We start from the raw sequence: 24,510 nt of genomic DNA on the forward strand, positions 1-24,510 counted from the left end.
TCTTTAAATGTTGTGGGACGACCTTGCTTTGTCCTGCTATTTTTTCAATTACACCTGGCTCTGATGATTAATCACCTTTTGTTTGCGCTAATGAGATCTTTACTATCTTTTTTTTTGATACTGTAGCGACTGATGTAATAAAGTGTCACAAAAGTTTTACTTGAACAATCACCGACTTCGTAACCCCAAACACAACTGTCTAGCACCCTCTCCGACCCCTCCCCCCCCGGGTCTCGCCTCCCCGCTTCCTACATCAATCAGTACACGGCTATCAGGTCCAATTGAGGGGGGCGGAGTACAGCACAGAAGACTATCAGTCACTTAAAACAAAAAAGGCTTCAACCTGCTGGCGAGCTGCCTGTTCTGCTTGTCGCATGTCGTCGTTTTAAGAGCTGGGAGCACATTATGTGTGTCTGCCAAAAGCAATCCAACAACTGCTTAGTTAGAGGTCTGTGGACTTGTTTTAAATGATGGCTCACTGACTTATCTCGCGTGACGTTGTAAAAACAATAATTGTCCTTTATTTCCGGCCCGGCGTGGTTAAATCGCTTTCTTGCAGGACGTATAACGCTGCTCCTGTTTATGAAGTTCTACTCTTTTAATTCTGAGCCCTTTTGGATGTGCTTTGTTTTCAATTCCACTTGTTCTGGGCTGATTATCACTTTCCTTATTTTCTAAATTTGCACCTAGATTACTGTTTTTCTTTTTAGCATTTTTTTCTCTCCACTGCATTTGGGTCTCTTTTCTCCGCGCTTTTCTTTCGTCTTCGTTTAGTCGTCGATGTTTCATTTCTACCATATTGACCTTATACACTTTATATGCACTGAGAGCCATGGAGCTGTGTGTGCTGCGTGACTGCCTTTACACTACTGATTTGTTTTTCTGCCCATGGTCTTATCTTGGAAGTAGGGCGTGTCTTACACCGTGGCAAGTGTCTTTGGTCTCGCGGGTCTTTAAAGTTGTCTTTTCGAGAGGATCACGTATCGTAGCCTTGCTTTTGCTTTGCTTTCCAGGATTTCCTTTTATAATAGAGAGATAATAAAATTTGCCTGGATACGGTGAGTGCTACATTTGTTACTTCTACAGTAGCAATATAAAAAACAAACAAGTTAGTGTCGTTATGCTCATATAGTAAACACAACTGGTCTCAATTATAAAAGATGAGAAGAACAAATCTATAGATGGACTGCTTATAGAAACACATTTATGTGCATTTAGGTATTCATCAATATTTCAGTAACTCTGATACTCATTTCTGCCTGTTCCAGACTGTTTGTAGTGCAATGTGAATTACAAATGCAGCTAAATAATACAGGTCATCATTTGTATAAATTTAAATCACACAGTGCTCTGTTATATACAAATCTAACACTGTTTACAAGAATAGTTGCCAATCAGCAGCATTAAATGCAAGAGTACTTTATTCAATAGAGATAAATAGGTATATAACAAAACTGTTTTTGGGATTTATTTTCTTTATGTTGCCTGCTGTAACATAAGTGTTTAAATTTATTAATCGCTCATTCAGCCAACCAAGAAATCCATTGAATCTGTCCATAATTACTGAACTTTCTATATAAAAGGTACTCAGCCTTAGTGAAACACTAAAATTGTTGCTCTTGCAGTTTTACATGATTTGGCACTTCATAGGGTGTGCAACTTTAGGGTCTGTTAGGGTCCGACATGATGGAAATGACTGATAAAAATCTGTATCATAACTTCACATCTATAGGTCATTGCCACACATGGCTTTTTAGATATGGGAATAGATTTTTGGCAGGGGACTGGCCACAGCTCTTGAGATTTCCCAGCCATCCATGAACTGCATATGTACCGGTGGTACTCAACTGGATGATGACATCCTGTTCCTCTATGACAAGCAACAGCAAGTGTATGTAAAGCAAGTATTCAATGAGATTGCCAGCCTACCCAATTTTGTTAGTGTCACAGACTGCACACAAATACACATTAAAGCTCCATCCATTGGTGAGTCTGTATACAAGTAAAACTATTACCCATTCATCCATTTTCCAACCCGCTGAATCCGAACACAGGGTCACGGGGGTCTGCTGGAGCCAATCCCAGCCAACACAGGGCACATGGCAGGAACCAATCCCGGGCAGGGTGCCAACCCACCGTAGAGTAAAACTATTATGCAGCACAAAATTAAAGCAATGCATAACAAACACAGATGTAGTTCTACTGGAACTTGTTTGAAATGTGGAGCTGAAAAGTTTTTTTTTCCTTTCTTTCTTCCATTGAGGCTTAGCAGACCTTATTCCACATTAATCACCACAATTGTATACAGTAATAAAATTGGCATTGATGGGTGCTGATTTATACTTGGTTACTTAGGATTGGTTGGGATTCATTATCCTACTCAGGTCTGACACATTTTAAAAAAGGGAAAGAATGATTACAGAATTTTAATTTTGAAGAGAAATCTTACAATAACAAACAAGAGTTATATGTGGAACAAGATAATATTCAAGGACTGTATCTGATAGATACAGACATATAAATACATTGCATCTGATAGATATAAACTCAGCATTTGACTTCTTTCAGTTTAGTGTATTCAGTGTCTTAAGTTCCAAATTCAAGAAGTTCTTTGTGAGGACAGTGTGTCCTGATTTACATATACTTTAACTAAACTCTTAGATTTTTGAGTAAAATAAGTACAGTATTAGCATGACTGATTGATGCCTTGCTTATTTAGAAGAAATTCACAGCAGTTATTGCTTCCTTTTGCTAATTTTTCATTTATCTTATGCTTTAAATATTTTTTTTTTGCTTGTTACCTTTTCTTGATGGTTATGAGAAGCAAGTCATTGAAGAGAAAGAGGTAGACAGGACTGAACTTGGGTCGGGAGCTAAAGATGGTGCCTCCTCGGACCATCTCATAAAGCTCACCACGCTTCTCCAAGTAGCGAGTTTGGGAGATTAGTGGCAAAGCCTTTTCATCAAAAAGGAAACATGAGAAAAACAAAACACAAATAAAAGGTATTAGATGGGTACAGCAGTGTTCTCCCACTACACCAGCTTAACTCAAATCAAGAATTTGAAAAGTTTCCAAACTAGTTCTCTGAAACAATTAGAACATGACTTTTTAAGCTAATTTCACATTATGTCTGTGTAAAATAAACTTCACACAAAAATATGTATATACGGTGTGACAGATAGGGGTGCTAACGCTCCCTTGAACCCTCAGATCAGACGCCAGGTAAAAGTCCAGAATTATTATTTATTATAATAAGAATGTGCACAAAGCACCTACACTCCACAATACTCAATAAATCAATACTCCAAACAATACAATAATAACAATCCTCCACTCCCAGACGCTTAGTCACCCTGCCTCCCAACTCAGCTCAACGTCTGGGATCTCCCACAGTCCTTTTATAGTCCTTAACCCGGAAGTGTTTCTGTCCCTCAGTCCGGGTGACTTCTATCACTTCTGGGTCAGGTAAAAACTTCTCCTTTTCTTCAGCCCAGAAGTATATCATTTCTTCCGTTCCCGTGACTTGGAAATACTTCCAGGCTCTACGGAAAGTACACATCCCTGGGCCTCCCGGCAGCGGCCCCCACGGTATCCAGCAGGGCTGTGAAGGAAAACTCCAATATCCATGATGCCCTACTGGAATTCGGGGCACCTCCATGTTGCCGGGAGGGCTCCATCTGGCGGCATGGGGGTATTGGCCGGGATGAACGGCCAGCCATATCCCACAACGGATATAGTATGCCAAGGTGGGATTCACAATTTGCTAGTATGTTTTCCTATCTTCTTTCAGAATAGTTTCACCATAAAGACCCCTACACTTCTAACCCATCTGTGTACAAAGCAAAGGCCTCTACTTTAACGAAAATTTAATATGATGCTATTACCTTTTACATTCTCCTGGTATAAATCATTAAATAAATAATATTATAAACATACAGTGAATTTACCAAACTTCCATAAATCCTAATTGAAATTTAAGGCTTTGTTTATGTAAAAGCTGAAAATCATGTCACTTTTCTTGTCTTTTTCACATTTAACAAGATCTTAAAACTAGCAATATTTAAGAAAAAGGCAAACAGATCCATCCATCCATCCATTTTCCAACCCGCTGAATCCAAACACAGGGTCATGGGGGTCTGCTGGAGCCAATCCCAGCCAACACAGGGCACAAGGCAGGAATCAATCCCGGGCAGGGTGCCAACCCACCGCAGGACACACACAAACACACCAAGCACACACTAGGGCCAATTTAGAATCGCCAATCCACCTAACTTGCATGTCTTTGGACTGTGGGAGGAAACCGGAGCGCCCGGAGGAAACCCACGCAGACACGGGGAGAACATGCAAACTCCACACAGGGAGGACCCGGGAAGCGAACCCAGGTCCCCAGATCTCCCAACTGCGAGGCAGCAGCGCTACCCACTGCGCCACCGTGCCGCCCGGCAAACAGATCACTTAGGTAAAATAATAAAAACAAAAAAAGGCTTTAAATGCCCTGGCTGCAAAAGTGAGCTCAATCTTTACCTAATACTTCTTTGAAGCACCTTTTTTTTGATTCCAACAGACAGTTTGGAAATCAACTTGGCACACAGCTGGATATTGTAATTGTATTCCTCTGTTTTTGGGAAAAAGAACTCAAGTTCAGTTGGATGACAACTCCCACAGATTTTCTATAGGCTTGCCATTATAGCTCAATTACCTTTTTTTAAAACCACTCCATTGATGTGTTCATTTGCAAAGAGCTATATAACAAATTTTACTTTCCATGTTATCTTATTGCTGGACAACAGCAAGACTGTCCCTGATATTCAGTATGTATGCATGTAAAACACAAAAATTAATTTAAAAAAATCTGGGTTAAATGACTGTCTTTCTCTAATAAAGAATGCACAGATGTAAAAATTATATGCTTTTTAAATTTTTTTTCTTCACTATTTTCACTCTGTTTATCCTGATGACAGTCACAGTAGTAACACACTAATCTTATATGACAAGGCATCCTTTCCTCAGCAGCTTCTTTCAGCATTTGAAGAATTTCCAGACATGCCATGACCAGCTGAAAGATAACATCCTTCCAGTGTGTGCTCAGTCAGCCCCAAGTCTTCTACCAGTAGGCTGATCAAATCTCCCCAGTATGCTCTGGGTCAGCCCTGAGTCTTCTCCCAGTGGGCTTTACATGGTATATACAGTATTTTATGGCAGGAGCCAAGAAGGAAAACTAACTGCTTTACCTAATCACACTCTGAGAAAGGAGAGATTATTCTTCAGTTTCCCAGTAAATTGCTTAGCCCCTCACCCTATCATCACAGAGTGAGCTCAATAACCACGTTAACTGTTTTGACATCTCATTCTTTCATTCATGTTTCAAAGGTTGTGACCATAAGTGAGGATGAGGATGATGAGTGACTGGGTAATAGACAGCTACCCCTGGCACTAACTCACTGATCAATCTCCAATCTCATAATCACCTCTACGGTTACTTCTTAACAATACCTCACTGTATTTAAACTTCTTTATTCCGCTGACAAAGATCAGACATGATGTGTCCTGATTTCAGCAATTACATTAACAAAGGCTGAAATTTCAATATAGTTGTGGAGATTTTTGTTATCCACTGTCACATGATATTTTTGGAAGGCCAATTATGACAAGACAGCTATTGGAAAACACAATAAACAAGATGGATTAAACAGTTACCTCTATTTTAAAAATGTGTGTAAAAAAGCTAATTTAATTTACAACTAAAAATAGATACGAGAAGTTATGAGTGGTGTGTATCAGCATTGCATACAAACCATTTTGTGATAATGATTATTCATAAAAAAAAAATATGCAAGGATTTCAAAACATATAAACAATGTTGCTGGCTGATCTGACATCTTTCCCATTGTATTACAGAAACCCATTCAAATGAGGGTGCTGAACATGGCGTCATTTATAATGTATGCAATTTAAGTGTAATAACTTTGTTCTCATTAACATACTTTTAATTTGTCGAACTCCACTGTCTTGGCAATATGAATCAGCTCCTCCATTTGTTTCATCTTCCCCACTTGGCTATTGCATTCATTGATAATCTGAAGGTGGAAACAGATGAAAATATCCGCCATGAGAGGAATGTGAATTGTAAAAGATTAAAACAATTTTATTTCCTTTTTAAAATTAATATATTTTATTATTTTTTAATATGTTAATTATTATTTCACCATTTTTCATTACATTTTCATTACCAGATAAGAAGCATTCCACCCTTCAAACCATTATTACTCATTCTTTCGACCGTTTGTATCTGCACTACTCGGCTTACTAACCTTGGAAACAGAGGATAAGGCTTTGGAAGCTGTCTGTTCTTGAATAGTCCCCTCTTCTGTCTTCTTCAGTATATTCTGTTTAAAAGGAAAAGAAGCACAATCATCAAATGGTCTATTAATCTCTTTCAGGGTCCAGAACATCTGAAAATGTATATTAAACCCAGTTTAGCTGACTGTTTCTTAACAGTCCTGAATGTGAAACAGCAACTCAACCTGAACTTAATGAGTTAAAATGACATGTTAGTAATGCAGCCAAGTATTTTATCATCACTGTGAGTCCTTAACAAAGCAGATTTTCTTCAAATTCTTAATGAATCATAGTCTTCTTGTGGAATCCCAGCAGTTACACTCTAGCCCTCTTATTCAACATGTTTATACCTTCATATATTTATACATTATTCTTAAATAAATATGTCCAGTTGTTCTTTGAGATTTTGTGCCCCCATGTTGTTATGTAGCTAATGACAATGAAATTTGATTTACTACAGAGGTCAGAAATTGTTATCATGTGACTTTCTGGAGGACTTATTGCCACTAGGTCACTTATGTTTACAGCATGCAGTCTTCTTTCTAATTTTTTACATTTATATTGAAGGAACTTTCATTTTTATATTCATTATGACTGTATAAGCATATTTTACATTCCACTTCTACTGCTTTAATCCAAAGAAAAACTGAACACCATAAAATTTCAGATTTCTTTAATTAACGTATTAGTTACATATCAAATAAGGAAGCTGGTATGACATTCTATAACCGTAGCAAAGACGGTGAGATTGGTGCTCATGTCAAAGTGATTTCTAGTTAATAGGGTATTAATTACCTAAATAATCCTTGCTGGATTAAATAACCATATATAACCAGTGTGTTTAGATATGACTTTTGCTGTTGTCTCTCCTTCAGCTCTTCTAAGAAAATGGTCATGTGCATGTAAGGTCAAAGCATCACATGTAGTGCTTTAGCTATTGACAAGGGAGAAAAAAATGTAACAGTATGTGGGAATCTGTGTCTAGAGCAGGGTCATTGAACTCCGTTTTATTCAAGGCCAATAATAACACTTTGTATACTGCACTGAGTGAAAAAAACTTACAACTGCACATCTTACATCAGGAAACAGGCAAGAATTTGGAGCTAAAGTAAAGAACACATGTTTATACCTGCATGAAAAAAAAAAATCACACAGACCGCATTCAGAGTTGTTCAGAAATGGATAGAAGAAGTAGAAAATGGCACAAGTCAGGTAAGCTGTGCAAGGAAGGCCAGTCCTTCACACCAGCTTTAAAAAGTGAGCAGAGTGGTCAATAGTTGTATGTGTGAAGTCATGTTGACATCTTCTTCATGAGACTGTCACGTCTCTGGTGTCATGCTAAAACACCAAGTTCTCTGCAGCAGCGTGACAAATCTTCACTTTTTCTTGTTGTGTCAGTTTTCATTCCATCTACAATTTAGCAGCTGCAGTGCACTGTGCTGCACAAATAAATGCAAGTGGACACTGTGGACACATTTTAATACCATGTGTAAATGTATTCTGGCAAAATCATATAATAATATGACCTATATACATGCAAAAGGGGTCTTTAGGTAAACTAATGATCATCATGGACCGTATGTAACATGTTTTGAATACTGATGAAATGGGCCTCTTTAAAAAGGACCAAGAGCCATATTCCAGCATGCAGGCCTTGTGTTTGACAACACTGGTCTAGACAAAAGAAGGTTGTGGAGACTTAAGGCCCCGATTGGCAGGACAGGTTTCTTTCTTCTTCTCCCCATTAACCTTATGTTGTACTAAAAAAAAATCTATACCCAAGCAACTCCAGACTCAGTATCTATTGAGAACACACATTGATTTAAAGTGCTCTGTTCCCTGACAGCATAGCTGACCTGCCATATACTTACTTTCCATGAAGTCATGTACATAAACATCACCAAACTGAACAAACCAAGATTCCCTATCCCCAGCAATAATCTCCAGCTCCCCCTCCAGCGTGTCCTGGGTCTGTCTCCAAGTTTTCTTCATTTGGGCTGCACTTGGTAAACTCCCCGTGGGAGGCACCTAGGTGACATCCTAACTACACGTGTAAACCATTCCAACTGGTTTCTCTTCACACAGAGAAGCAGGAGTTCTACTTCAAGATCCTCAGCTCAGCTTCTTTATTCAATGACAGAGTAAGCCCAGCAATGCTTCAAAGGAAACTAATGCTTGCCATTTGGACTAGCAGTTTTGTGTTTTCAGTAACTACCAAGAGTTTTGCATTATAAAGATGGGGATGCAGAATAACCGGTACATTAAAAGCACTATCCAAGAATTTAGCCTCCTACTTCACCACTAAAGTCCTCTACAGCGTAACATTCCCAAAAACGTCACCACAACCCTCACTTGTCAAAAAGACCCTGAGGTACCTGAACTCCTTCACTAGGGCTAGATGCAAGCTAATTACAACCACACCCCACAACACAACCCACTTTCAGATATCAAGCTATTCAGAGGGAGAACCAAGATACTGGTCTGGAATTTAAAATTTTCATCCCAATCATATCATACTCAGATGCAAGTAGCTCCAGTGTATTTAAGATCAGTCTGATTAATCCAAAATGAAAGCATCTTCAGCACAGAAGTAATCATTAGACCAGCAAACTGGAACCACTCCAAGCCATAGCTGCACTCACATATTAAGTCTTTGAATAAATCATGAACAGAAGAGAAGACACTGGCAGAGTACATTAAAATGATTTGTCAGATTGAGACAAATTTCCTTTTTTCACTAAACAGTTTCTGATTGTTTTCACGTTCTTTGTATAGATTGCAATTTTTCAATAAAGGTGGAACAAGTTCTGACAGGATTTATCTTGGTTTCATTTTTTATTACACAAAATCTGTGATTTTGGCAGAGGTGTGTAGATTTTTTTATATCCGCTGTAAGACTAACTATGCAGGCACAACTCACTCGACAAAAGAAAAAAGGGGGGGGAATGGCACACTGCAGGACCTCTGGGGTTTCATACTCCTTCCACATGATTCCATGGGGTACATGTTTTCCAAACCCTTACTTAGAATACATGAATGATCTCCCACTTACTGTATCTTTACTGAGTCACTAATTTGTTTGTCAGAAACTCTTCAAGGTTGTCCACAAGTAATTTTTAGTTAAAACCGCCAACACTGAACAACTGGCATCTTTCTTCATCATAACAGCTGGGTCCACCAGTGGGGTCACAGGATTGTCATTATGACTGGCACTGACACCTGCTGGACACAGCTCTCTCCAGCTGTCTCCAGTACTGTTGGCATGAACAGTGTCCCTTCACATACTATGCCTGACATCTCACACGATGCAGAAGAAACATTTTCTAAAGGTGAGAATGAAACCAACCAGAGACATCTCATTCGCTAGTCATTCCCAACACAGACTCACTACCAACGGAGTGTTTTCCCAATCTGTCCAGCAGACACTCCATTTGTGTAAGCTGGTTGTACTCCAAGTCATATCAGTAACAGTTCAGCACCTCCCTTTACTTGAAAGCTCAGACCATGTGGCTTCAAATCACAGAAAATAGCTATAAATTCAATTATTGACCTTTGGCCCATTGTACTAGTACATGTATGAGTAAACTTAGTTTTGAACCAATTACAAGCACAGATACAGTATTTAATAAAACTTCGCTACCGTCTCTGTTTCTTTGAATAAGTACATGGTACCCATTCAAAGAATAGACTATTTTTTTTTAAATACTGTAAATAGCCACTTAGCAAATATATGTAAAAAATCGATATCTTTCTCAATGTAACTTGGAAGTCACAATAAGTTGACAGTCTTGATTAGTGATACAGGTTCCAACAGTACAGCACCTAGTCAGTGACTTGTTCAGAATCACCATACACACCTATAGCCTATCCTGTGAGGAAGCAGCACAGCAAGAGATAGTCTACTTTTAATGGGAAAGTCTGGTGCAGCTTGTAGAGGGAAATCTAACTATACAGGTGCTGGTCATAAAATTAGAATATCATGACAAAGTTGATTTATTTCAGTAATTCCATTCAAAAAGTGAAACTTGTATATTAGATTCATTCATTACACACAGACTGATGAATTTCAAATGTTTATTTCTTTTAATGTTGATGATTATAACTGACAACTAATGAAAGTCCCAAATTCAGTATCTCGGAAAATTAGAATATCAATTAAGACCAATGCAAAAAAAGGATTTTTAGAAATGTTGGCCAACTGAAAGGTATGAACATGAAAAGTATGAGCATGTACAGCACTCAATATTTAGTTGGGGCTCCTTTCGCCTGGATTACTGCAGCAATGCGGCGTGGCATGGAGTCGATCAGTCTGTGGCACTGCTCAGGTATGTTATGAGAGCCCTTGTTGCTCTGATAGTGGCCTTCAGCTCTTCTGAATTGTTGGGTCTGGTGTATTGCATCTTCCTCTTCACAAAACCCCATAGATTTTCTATGGGATTAAGGTCAGGCGAGTTTGCTGGCCAATCAAGAACAGGGATACCATGGTCCTTAAACCAGGTACTGGTAGCTTTGGCACTGTGTGCAGGTGCCAGGTCCTGTTGGAAAATGAAATCTGCATCTCCATAAAGTTCGTCAGCAGCAGGAAGCATGAAGTGCTCTAAAACTTCCTGGTAGACGGCTGCGTTGACCTTGGACCTCAGAAAACACAATGGACCAACACCAGCAGATGACATGGCACCCCAAACCATCACTGACTATGGAAACTTTACACTGGACCTCAACCAACGTGGATTCTGTGCCTCTCCTCTCTTCCTCCAGACTCTGGGACCTTGATTTCCAAAGGAAATGCAAAATTTACTTTCATCAGAGAACATAACTTTGGACCACTCAGCAGCAGTCCAGTCCTTTTTGTCTTTAGCCCAGGCGAGATGCTTCTGACGCTGTCTCTTGTTCAAGAGTGGCTTAACACAAGGAATGCGACAGCTGAAACCCATGTCTTGCATACGTCTGTGCGTGGTGGTTCTTGAAGCATTGACTCCAGCTGCAGTCCACTCTTTGTGAATCTCCCCCACATTTTTGAATGGGTTTTGTTTCACAATCCTCTCCAGGGTGCGGTTATCCCTATTGCTTGTACACTTTTTTCTACCACATCTTGTCCTTCCCTTCGCCTCTCTATTAATGTGCTTGGACACAGAGCTCTGTGAACAGCCAGCCTCTTTAGCAATGACCTTTTGTGTCTTGCCCTCCTTGTGCAAGGTGTCAATGGTCATCTTTTGGACAACTGTCAAGTCAGCAGTCTTCCCTATGATTGTGTAGCCTACAGAACTAGACTGAGAGACCATTTAAAGGCTTTTGCAGGTGTTTTGAGTTATTTAGCTGATTACAGTGTGGAACCAGGTGTCTTCAATATTGAACCTTTTCACAATATTCTAATTTTCCGAGATACTGAATTTGGGACTTTCATTAGTTGTCAGTTATAATCATCAACATTAAAAGAAATAAACATTTGAAATTCATCAGTCTGTGTGTAATGAATGAATCTAATGTACAAGTTTCACTTTTTGAATGGAATTACTGAAATAAATCAACTTTGTCATGATATTCTAATTTTATGACCAGCACCTGTATATTGTTGGCTTTTTCAACTTCCCCATAAGCCACAGTTCTTTCTCCATGGTCAGGTGTGCCTGTATTTGTCACACTTATGCTTGTCTCCAAAATGATATTCCACTCAACACCCACAAGGTAATTTCACATGGTGTTTTGGGCTGAACTATGCAAGGGTCTTCATGGCTCACCCTGCCATCAGGTGTTCATCAAGGAATAACACCTCAAGGTCTAGGTCAAGGAGGTCCACCATGGCCACTCACCATGCCAAAGTTACAATCCCTGGAGGGACCGTCTCCAAACAAAATGTGATCTCACAGCCACAACAAAATCTGAAGACAAGTTTGTAAGCGTCAACCACTATGTGAAAGTCCACTCACAGACAATGGTCAAACTAACCAAGTATCAAATTCAATTGTTAAGGCAAGACTTTGAGCTGCTGGTTTGACAGTTGAAGTGGCAGTAAGAAAGGCATTGCTAATATTGCAAAAGAAGAAAAAGAGGCTTGCCTGGGTCTGGGCCAGGAACCACCACCAGTCTCAATGTACTCTGAAATTAAAGCATAACACAAATTAAAAGGTAAACAGTTACAGATATGGAGACTGGACAGTTGTTAAGCTGTGCTTGAAGCTGAAGACTCTCAGAAACTTGTCTTCTGATTGTGCTGTGGCTTTGGGTCTGCCAGGCCTGTTCCTGTCAGAGGTTCCTTCAGATTCCAAATTCCTTTTGATGGTATAGGACAATGTACTCAAAAACATCTTGGCTTTTTTTGGAATTTCTCTAAGAGAAAGACTTAAACTTTTAAGGGCTTATAAGGGTCTGTCCATTTTCCTTTGTTAATTGTCTTATTTCTTGCCATTGTGATAGCTATATTCAGTGCAATATTGCCCTAATAATGCTTCAGATGTTGCAGCAACATAGTTTGTTCTAACATCACTTTTATAGAGACAGTGTGTTTGTAAGTAATCAGCAAATGTTGGAACACCTGTAGGAACTATTTACATCAACTTTCAAGGTTTAATGAACTTCCATTTAACTTGTTAACCGATTTACTTGTTCCCTGAAAAAAGGCCGTTTTACTTCTCTGAAAATTCCAAATTCATTTTTCAGTGTTTGGTAACCTATACTTTTTTTTTTAACCTTTGGCAGTTTACTGCTTTTATTTGTACTATTTCTGGCTATTCACTGGACGTGAACTGCTTAAATTTCAATTAAAACTTGAAAAACTGGGGTATTGTAAAACTATTCACAAATAGCGTGTGTAATCAGGAATATGCAAGTGTATTTACAAGTTATTGCTTCAATTCCCATCTTGGTTGCATTCAGTCATCCACAACAAATATTTAACTTGCCAGTACTTAAATTGCATATATAATAACTTTTTATACTTTACAATTAATTTATTAGCACAGTAGAGCAGTTGTTAGTGCTGCTGCTTTACAGATCCAGAATCCTGGATTTAGGGCCACATCTGGTACCTGTGGAGTCTGAGTGGTGTGCTGATTAGCTTAATTTATGATTCCAAATAGGATCCTGTATTATTATAAGTGCCAGTGGGTGTGTGTAGATGGGCCATGCAATTGCCTGGCACAGGGCTATTTTCCTGGCTTACACCCAGTTCTGCTGGCAAAGGCTCCAACTCCCTACTACCTTTAAGTAAATTAGGTGGGTTTGAGGATGAGATTAGTTAAGCAACAATTTTTTAATTACATTTAAACATTTTTCTTCTTTTGCTCTCAAAGTTTGATTATAGCTCACACTTTTCGTTGGGCAAGGCTAAGGCAAACAATGCACACTCAAAGTATAATTTGTATGTACGTGAACAATGCAGGTCTCCAACAAAATTACCCAGAGTTTCTTATAAACACTCTCTCTTGGGGCTCCTCAGGATTTTAAATACTCAGCTGTCCTCCTAGATTTACAATAGTACAGACTCGATGAACCAGCTATAATTTTGTTCAACTGCCATTTTTAATGTAGTCTTCGGACCAGCTGTTGCTCTAAAGCTTCTTGTGTTTCACTTTAAAATTTAATTCTCTGCAATTTGTTAACCTTGTACTTTCCAGCTAATCAATCAACTGTATTTATGGATATTGATTTTTGTTATGTCACTCTGGGTAACGATATCTGCTAAAATAACTATAATCATAAATCTCATTAATCCTTACAATATAATGTTTAATACATTTAACTGTTCCAGCTGTGAAAGATATGGCACCAGTGAGCAGCTAGCGATTCAAAACTGGCTCTATCTGAGTGTGACTATGATGGACTGGCACCCTATCGAGGGCTGCTTCCTGCTTTGAACCAAGTACTGTTGGGATAGACATTGACCCTCCACAATCCTGAATTATCTTAATCAGGCCTGACCATGCTGTGTAATGAATATGTGATCTCCCAATTTTTGCCTGGGTCACCGCATTCAGAATGTTTAAATATTTATTATGTACTGTATCATTCCTGACCAATCACAAGTGATTTGCTGGAGTTTCTTTCTGTGCAATTTCACTTTGAATGACACACAGAGTAACACACATGATCTACTCCACTTTCTTCTTGGCTACATCAATTTGTGCACATAAAGAATCACAAATTAAATATTCACAAACATATGCTTATCAACCAACTCTTCCACTCGTAGGGCAGTGTGAACCAAACTGCAATAAGGCTCAGTAGAAAAGTAAAAAGCTGCTTTTTACAATGGACAAAGGTTGTATATTTAATTAACAATGATAAAAAAAACTACAGCTGTGTTGCATAACAGTGCACAAAGTTTTGGAAATGCTCATATATTTTAATTAAAGCCTCAATTCTTTTACTGTATCTTCTCATTCATTCAGTTTTATTCATCTAGTTAAATTTATTCTTAAAGCCCTACCATAGATGGTGTAAACTCTGTGGAAATCCCATGGGACAAACATTTTATAGTTGTGAGTGTACGCAGTTAGACAAAGTGGCAAGTGCATGGTATCTGCCCAAGCATTCATGTGACTCATAGGAATAGGTCACTAGAAAGGCTATGGTGATGTTATATTGATGATACTCATAGCCACCTAGTGACACAGTGCTCTATTAGTCTAAATACATACTTGTACTGAGCAACAATTGACAAAATACAAGTACTTACCCTTATCTCCTGGTAACTTCTGTATCACCTGCACACATATTTCTATTTTTCTTTTTTAATATTCATGCATTTAAGGGTGTGTGGCACAATTAGAAGAATTCTGCCAAGTTTTTAGAAAGTGCTTCTATGTGCTGGTGTTATGGACCTGGGACTACCTAGTGTCAACAGTTCTGAAAACTTGTGTACTCACAACTTCACTCCACCCTCTTTTATACATGTAGCCAACACCATGAAGAGCACTTTTTTCCTACACTGTGCTTTTGCTTTATAGTTCCTGTCTTATTTCTAACAATACATTTAGCATTCTAGTATGATATTAAGACACAATGTTGTTTATGATAATTTGGGTGGCACATTGTTCATTCTTTACAATTCAGTTTAAGATGAGACACTTTAATAATTTGCAACTTATTTCACAATCCCATGAAGACTTCTCTGTTTGTGTTGCAACATACTCCATTATTACCTCAATAAGCATCTTTATTCGGGTGATTCTCTGAAAAGGCAGCAGCAGAAAAGACATGAAGGGTAACCTTTGACACTGTGGTGATTCTTGAAGACGCGTGATCACTGTTGCAAACTGCATATTCTTCTCCCTGAAAACAATAGTTAAAACAGTTGAACATGCAAAGAGATTCAATATCTAGGCATCTCAATACTGTACTCAGAAAACATGCTATTTAATGTATCATATTTTTAAAACTAAGATCAATGTAATGCACACAATTTGGCACTATAAATTGCACAGTTTGGTTATTATTTAATTTACACGTTTTTGTATTGTCCTTCCATTTGTGTATGGTCTCTCTCCTAACATTATATATTTTGTTCATGGCACTTTACTGCCTTTGCGCATTTGTTGCTGCACAAATTTTTCTCCACACAGATGTCACATCATGGATTTGTTTGATGCTATATTATTACATGACCAGTAACGGCGTACTGCACGATAACATGCAGTGAATACACTTGACTTAAGCATTCATAGTTTTCATCCTCTTTCTCTGTACGCTTAGCATTCGTTTGCTCAGAGGTTGATGCGTTTGCTGCTTCTTGAACAGCTCTTCTTTTCTCCTCCCTAGTGGCCCTGCTTCTCCTTTCGTCGGCATATTTACGTGTTAAAACTGATTAAGTAAGCGTTTGTGTTGCAATTACTTAAGTGTGTTTTCCTTAATTTTTTACTTAAGATGGCACTTAAGTCTTCAATCTGCCTCAAGAATGATTTAAGATATGAAGAGGTAGGGGAAATGATGGCGAAGGTGGTAGGGATGAGAACGGCGCACAGAGTTAATTCTACAATAAAATAAAATAAAAATAAAAAGAGGAATAATCTTGCAGGTCAATCATCACCCCGAAACCGGATAGTAGACATCACGTAGTATATGTGTACCAAATTTCAGGTCACTAGGTGAAACGGTTTGTGAGCTACAGGTGATTTAAAATCCTGGACAGACAAATGGACAGCCATGGTAGCGTATTATACTGTATAAGAAGATTTTGTAAGTGTACCATTTTTATAGTTTTTAATGACTTTTATAGTAACTTAAGGCATTTAATATTACTTTTGCAGGTGTAAAATTAAACAGATTGACAAAGGTGTTATTCATAGCAAAAAAGGGAGGCTTTCCAGGGGGTTGAATAGAAGCTCACTGGTAAAAAGGCAGTAGTGCTAATTTAATAGAAAAATCACATGTTTTACAGCAAGCAACACCTGTAAAGAGACAACAGCAAAAGAGCAAATGCTTAACCATCCCATTAAGCCCATCTTTTACTCCATATTAATTTTTGCCTTGTTAATGCACGGTGAGTCACATTTTTATTTCAGTGGAGCTTCCCATTAGAATTTTTTGTTCCCCTTGCACGTACATATTATAGCTTGGAAACTCTCACAATCTATTAACATTTAAATTTCAGACCTATTGGTTTTTTCACACTTTTTAACATTAATTCTGATGAGCTAAAGCATAAACTGTGCAAAAAAGATACTTCATTAATAAAATCGGATTAACTGATGGGCTCTTAGTACTCACATGAGTGAAGTATAGGTCTTCTCCTGGTAAATCTGGTTACGAACATAATCTATGTAGACAGAAAAGTTGTGCTGACTATGGTAATGGATGATATCACAGACATCTGGAATAATTAGGCTGTCTTCTACACGTTCCTTCAAGTCCTTCAGAAATCTGTAAAAAAGGAGAATGCCATAGTATGAAGATGTACTGGTCTGCTACTGGGATGGACTTGGGTGAGCAAGCAGCCAATTATTAGTAATTTGACAATTAAAAAGTGTTTCTACACGGTGGGGCAACAATGATAAGATCTATGCCCCAGTAACTCAGATCAAACAGATTACAGCCTTCAGAGTGGCTCAGCATCCTCAAAAAAACAAGAAACAAGGATATTTATAAAATATTCAGGGCTCCTGACAGAAATCATTAAGAGTAGAATTCCTTAAGCCTACAAAAAAACCTTAAATCCCTTCACACCTGTCCATCAGCATCTTTTGTTTTGTAACTGTGTTGATCACCACAAGCAGCCTGCTGTCCCATCCCCCACCTTGACTTCTCCCAGCTCAAGCTAAGGCTCCTTTTCTGCATGTGAGGTTCCTGGAGTTGTATAGGGTAAATAATACAGTATATTGTTATATGGAATACATGCATTTCATGTGTATTCCTTCTCTACACAGATCTGGGTAGGTGTAGGATGAAAGGAAATAAATGTGAGGCAAGAAATGCTGAACACATACCTAAAGCAGAAAATGTTTCCATGTTATACAAATAATGACAAAGTGTATAATGTGTGTAACTTTAGTCCAAATATCAAATAAGTATGTGTGCTTTTATTCAAGAATATGACCAAAGAAAGAAAAAAAAAAAAGCATTTGATTTACATGTTGCTGTCAAGGAGTTAAAAACCCAAGCTCAAATGTCAATCGACTGGAAGTTTATATGTGTTCTCGAGTGGTAACTGCCTTATAACCTAAAGGTCCCGGGTTCGAGACCGGGCGCTCTGCATTTTGAGTAGTGAGCTGCTATTAATTATTATTATTACAATAATATAATAAAAACATACATTTGATTTGAGTCTGTAACACCCAGTGTAAATTTTGGCTACTTGTAAAAGTTGGCGCTTGTTTTTTATTATTCAGTTTTATTCTCTCAGTGACGTTCACATGGTACAACAAACTTGCCTCTCCCTCTCTGAGTTGATGTTATTTATCTCAATTCTTTACACAACAGCAGCGATGACCACAATGGGTGCTGTAGCTGATACCTGCTCAGAACTATTTGTTGCACTGGCAATCACACATATGATATCCAATGACCGCTATCAGACTGGACAAAGGCAGGACCGTAACAACAGACAGCTTCTTCACAGTGCTTTCACTGGCTATTACACTGCTGCAGCGCAACACAACTCTTCTTGGCACCATAAATTAAAATGGGAATTCCACCTATAGCTATAGTCACTTTAGTATGCACACAATTCGCCACGCTAGTGTTTATTTCTGGCAGTGTTATGTTGATGATGTATGCACCCAGAAAGAATAAGCCTTTGATTTCAGTCTGCAACAGCCAGTGTAAAGTTTTGCTGTTAAAGACATCTTTGAAGGAATATAAGCAGACACACAAACGCTGGTGAATCATGACTTCTGGGTATCTTGTTGTCACTTGAATTTTTTATTATTCAGTTTTTTTTGTTGAATAAAGGCACACTTACTTCGTTATACCTTTGCGAAAGTGTTTATTTTAGATTCCAGTAACCAATTGTTACGCACGCAAGCATGCACGCACACACACATTCATACAAGAAAACATCACTATTTGAAAACGCTATGCCACTTGTTCAAATGACAACTCATGTTCATGTTTTTTTTTCTTTTCGATCTTACCTGTACTCCATGGCATAGATGTTTTCTTGTATGAATGTGTGTGTGCAAGAGAGCTTTGGCTTGAGCTGGGAGAAGTTTTTGCCTGAGTTGAGCTCCATCAGGGCAGGGGATGGGACAGCAGGCTGCTTCCTGCTTGTGCTGATCGACACATTTACAAAACAAAAGACGCTGAAGGAGAGGTGCAAAGGGATTTAAAGTGGGCCGGGATTACAAGTTTCGTAGGTTTCTGGCATTCTAGTTTTAAAAAAAGGAGGAGTAAAGTTTCTTTTCAGATAACACCCTACTGCACTCCGAGATTCTAATTTATAAAACAAAGCTAAACATTGACTCCGCAGAAAACAAAAACTCATTCAGCAATGCAAAGACAACATTCCACTAGGCTGGAATTTGTACTAGTGTGTCTGAGTTTCAGAATCTGAGGATACAATAGCAGCCCCGTAAGGTGTTATTTTTTTCTTTTTCTACATTCATTCAGTGTTGAAGTGGTCATGTTGGCTACTTGATCACTTGTGTCCTCAGGATATTTCATTATGCATATTATAAAATATCCAAAATACTTCTGGTCCCAGTCATTTCAGATTAGGTATACTCAGCCTGTACTTAAATGGTTGCAGTGGATCACTGCTACAAACACCCATGGACACTCTCACATATTTGGACAATTGTACATTACTTATTAGTCTTTAGGATGCAGGAGACAGGGTAACTGGGGAAACCCACTAAATGCACCAATTAACCTTCATTTACTTTATGGTATTACTAAGTGTATGGGAGAAATTGGGGCTCTTTAACGGAGATCACTTAATGTATGGCTGTAGTATAGACCTTTAAAGGGTCTTCATACAAGTTACTTTTAACTTGCAAGTGTTTTACTTGTAATCATATGATGATTCAATGGAAAATAGTCTCTAACATGGACATTAGAACAGCTTTTGACAAGAAAAGGCCATTCTCCTACACAATAATATTTCTAAAGAGACTTTGCTATCAGTAACTTTAATCAAAGGGTTGTATGAATAATGCTGGGGACCCATGAATGTTCACTGGGTTGCAATAAAAAGCTGATATTCTCCTACCATTAGCCATTAAAAGTGATCAGCAAAATAATAATGAGATTTTATATCCAAGCCGTGTTTCAAAATGCAGTTCCATATAAACATGGTCATTTTATACTTCAATCCCTGCAATAATTGGTTGCAACTATATCCATAAATCTTGTAACAATTAACCTCCTTAGCATTGTATTTTACTCCAAAAAACATGTAAAAAGCATTGCATTTTTTTGGCATGAAAAAATACATTTTTATTAAACTCAAAAGTATAGTAATGATACAAATAATAATAGTAATGATGAATAAAAATAATATCAAATGAACAATAATAACAAAAATACTATTAATGATGCCAAAACAGTACGAAATCTCAAAATGAGTCCTTTGTATGGTAAATCTTAAAGCATGGTGAAAGACACAATCCAACGTCACAGTCGGGACAATAATAACGTGTTTCTTTTCAAAATTTCTTTCCAGATTTATCAGTTTTTGAACACCACACTGCACAAGTATGAGATGGATTCTGTTTTTTTTTCTGTTGGAGCAAACAGATCGACAGAGGATGCCGTTGCGCTAACAATAAACATTGCCCTCACCCACCTGGAAAGAGGAAATACATATGTAAGAATGCTGTTCATAGATTACAGCTCGGCATTCAACACCATCATCCCCTCAAAACTCGTCTTGAAGCTTGACGACCTTGGGTTGGGGACGACCATCTGCAGATGGATTTTCTCTTTCCTCACAAACAGGTCCCAGGTGGTGAGAGTCGGCAAACACACATCCTCATCACTTATTTTAAACACAGGAGTGCCGCAGGGCTGTGTGCTTAGCCCCCTCTTGTATTCCTTGTTCACCCATGACTGTGTTGCAAAACACGGCACAAACACCATCATCAAGTTTGCAGACGACACAACCATCATAGGCCTTATCACTGACAATGATGAGACGGCCTACAGAGAGGAGGTGCTGGCATTGAGTAATTGGTGCCTAGATAACAACTTGTCTCTTAACGTCAGCAAAACCAAGGAGATGATTGTGGACTATCGAAAACAACAAGGCAGAGAACACCAGGCCATCTACATCAGTGGCATAGAAGTTGAAAGGATCAACAGCTTCAAGTTCCTCGGAGTAAACATCACCAAGGATCTCTCGTGGACCCTTCACATAGACACTGTGTCAAGAAAGCTCGCCAGCGGCTCTACTTCCTGAGGAGGCTGAGGAAGTTTGGCATGAATGCCAACATCACCTCAAACTTTTACAGGAGTGTGGTCGAGAGTCTGCTAACGGGCTGCATTACCGTCTGGTATGGGAGCTGCTCTGCCAGCAGCCGGAAATCACTACAGAGAGTGGTGAAGGCAGCAGAGCACATCACGGGCAAGAGTCTTCCTGCCATTGAAGACATTTACCTCCATCGGTGCTTGCGTAAGACAAGCAGCATCATAAAGGACCACAGCCATCCAGCACGCCAGCTGTTCTCCTTGTTACCGTCCGGCAGACGATACAGGAGTCTGGCTGCTCGGACTACAAGACTTAAGAACAGCTTTTACCACCAGGCCATTTGACTCCTCGACAGCAACACCTGAACACTTACACACACTTACATTACATCTACATTGCACTACTCACACACAAACTGTACCTGCACACACTCTGAATACTGACTGGAACATGCATCTGCACTTTATGGAATATGCATCTGCACTTATAAAACATTATCTGTGCAATAACTGTCATTTGTACTTGCTGCTCATTCAACTCATATTGCTCTATAACTTCTTTTAAAACATACACATTTTATTTTATATGACTTGTCTATTTTTAACTTGTAATCTTTTTTTAAGCTTTATTGGATCTAGGCTGAGTGATTTGTTTTTCTCGTCATACACATTTCATTGTATGTTGACCCTGTGTTAACCTATATATGACAAATAAACCTAAACCTAAACCTAATCCTTAAAATGTCTACCAATAAGTCACTCTGGATTGATCTGCAATCTGCTGGGTTGACTGCAGCTCTTTAGTGGTAGTGTGGCAATGATTTGTTCTACAAGCTGGCATGTAAAGTTTGCAAGAGATACAGTTTTGCAAGCTTTTTTTTGTTTAACACGAATGCATTCCAAATGCACTGTTCCACCAGATGACGAAATATCTTTTTGTAGTATTTATTTTGTTGCATCCGCATAACAGGATAGAAAGTCAATTTTTGATTTGCACAATCTACACCCATTCACCCTTCACTACTTATCCTCCTTGACCTGACAGCTGCTTTTGACACAATAGACCATAACATCCTTCTTCACCGCCTGCAATACACTATTGGACTCTCAGGAATTGTTCTAAATTGGTTTACATCATACCTGACTGGCAGAACTGAGCATGTCGCCCTTGGCAGCGCAAAGTCCCACACCCACAACGTCGCCTGTGGTGTTCCACAGGGCTCTGTGCTGGGCCCTATCCTTTTTACTATCTACATGCTCCCCCTTGGAACTGTCATTGGCAGACATGGTTTATCGTTCCATTGCTATGCCGATGACACTCAGCTTTACCTCAGGACTACTCCCACCTCCTCTACTGCTCCTCTGCCAACATCTACATTGTCTACCTGCCTGGAGGAGATAGAGGCTTGGATGAGGCTCAATTTTCTTCAGTTGAACAGATCCAAAACAGAAGCCATCTTAGTTGGTACATCACATCATCTTCGCTCTTCTACCATCACCAGTATTACTTTCTCTGGCCAAAATATTCCTCTTTCCACATCTGTTACTAATTTGGGTGTTAGAATGGACTCCCAACTTACTTTTGACACCCACATCAAATATCTCTGTAAGTCATCTTTTTACCATCTCAAGAACATCGCCAAACTCCGCCCATTACTCACCCTGGCAGATGCAGAGAAGCTCGTCCATGCCTTTGTCTCTTCCAGGCTGGATTACTGTAATGCACTCCTCATTGGGATTCCTGGCAAAAGTATCCAGAGACTCCAGTATATTCAGAACAGCGCTGCCAGGATCCTGATGAGGGTGCGAAAGTATGATCACATCACCCCAATCCTGAAAACCCTTCACTGGCTCCCTGTTTCATTCAGAATAGAGTACAAGGTCTCCCTTCTTACCCATCAGTGCATTTATGGACATGCCCCTCTTTATCTACAGGAACTCCTTACCCCCCATAACTCCTTACGTTCCCTCCGCTCTGTACTCACTAACACTCTTCAAGTCCCCAGAACTAAGCTCAGCAGCATGGGTGACAGGGCGTTTTCATCGGTGGCGCCGAGGCTGTGGAATGCCCTCCCTGATTACCTGAGAGCCCCACAGTCGACTGAGGCCTTTAAGCGAAACCTAAAAACTCATCTTTTTAGAAAGTCATTTTGTTAAAGTATTTTATAGACTCTTCTGTTCTTTTTTTTATTTTATTATTCTATTTTTACTCTGTAGCACTTTGGGATTGCTAAAATATAAAGTGCAATATAAATAAAATTTATTATTATTATTATTAAGGCTTTATAATCTGCTTGTTGCCTTTTGCTTGTACAGTGACTGTAGTTGCATTAAGTACAGTGCTAAGACGACAAACATCTTTCATGTCTTTCCATTTCAAGCTATTAGTGCACCTCACTGTAATTTAGCTCTGCCAAAGTCTTGAGACATGCCACGATGGTTGGGATGCACTGTTCCATATGTGTCAGTCTTTCTTTACAGCAAGATGTCAAATAACTCTGGCAAAGTATAAAAATTGTCCATAGTTACACAGTAACCTTGATCCATCAAAGCATCTATCAAAATCAGCACCGACAACGTAGCAATGCTGTAATGATTATATTTCTGATCAAACATTGTCCCTTTCTCTGTATACAGAACCAAATTCCAAATGTATCCCCTTTTACATTCACAAAGCTCGTACAACTTTATGGCAAATCTTGCACTTTTTGATGCAATGTACTGTAGACATGACAGTCTGTCCTTATAAGCCATGAGACTCATCGATGCTGACATCTCAATCTGGAATGTAAACATTCCGAAATTTTGCTATAATGGCCTGGTATATCTCCTAAATTTTCTTCAGTTTGGGTGTTGGATGGTTTGGTTTAGGTTTATTTGTCATATATAGGTTAACACAGGGTCAACATACAATGAAATGTGTATGACGAGAAAAACAAGTCACTCAGCCTAGATCTAATGAAGCTAAAAAAAAAAAAAATACAAGTTAAAAATAGACAAGCCATATAAAATAAAATATGTACGTTTTAAAAGAAGTTATAGAGCAATATGAGTTCAATGAGCAGCAAGTACAAATGACAGTTATTGCACAGATAATGTTTTATGAGTACAGATGCATATTCCATAAAGTGCAGATGCATGTTCCAGTCAGTATTCAGAGTGTGTGCAGGTACAGTTTGTGTGTGAGTAGTGCAATGTAGATGTAATGCAATGTAGGTGTAATGTAAGTGTATGTACAGTAAGTGTTCAGGTGTTGCTGTTGAGGAGTCGAATGGCCTGGTGGTAAAAACTGTTCTTAAGTCTTGTAGTCCGAGCAGCCAGACGGTAACAAT

General features: G+C 38.8%; 1 protein-coding gene across 1 annotated transcript in view; it reads right to left on the minus strand.

Annotated features, from left to right (window-relative positions):
• Window positions 1-24,510, minus strand: part of arhgef15b (Rho guanine nucleotide exchange factor 15b) — a 122,132-nt gene that overhangs the window by 13,614 nt on the left and 84,008 nt on the right. The window contains 5 exon segments of the mRNA XM_051925437.1: window positions 2,802-2,956; window positions 5,986-6,078; window positions 6,313-6,387; window positions 15,481-15,610; window positions 17,045-17,197. Of these exon segments, the coding sequence (XP_051781397.1) occupies window positions 2,802-2,956; window positions 5,986-6,078; window positions 6,313-6,387; window positions 15,481-15,610; window positions 17,045-17,197 (606 nt within the window).

This window comes from Erpetoichthys calabaricus, chromosome 3 (genome assembly GCF_900747795.2).
Source record: "Erpetoichthys calabaricus chromosome 3, fErpCal1.3, whole genome shotgun sequence".
In the NCBI taxonomy this organism is placed as follows: domain Eukaryota; kingdom Metazoa; phylum Chordata; class Cladistia; order Polypteriformes; family Polypteridae; genus Erpetoichthys; species Erpetoichthys calabaricus.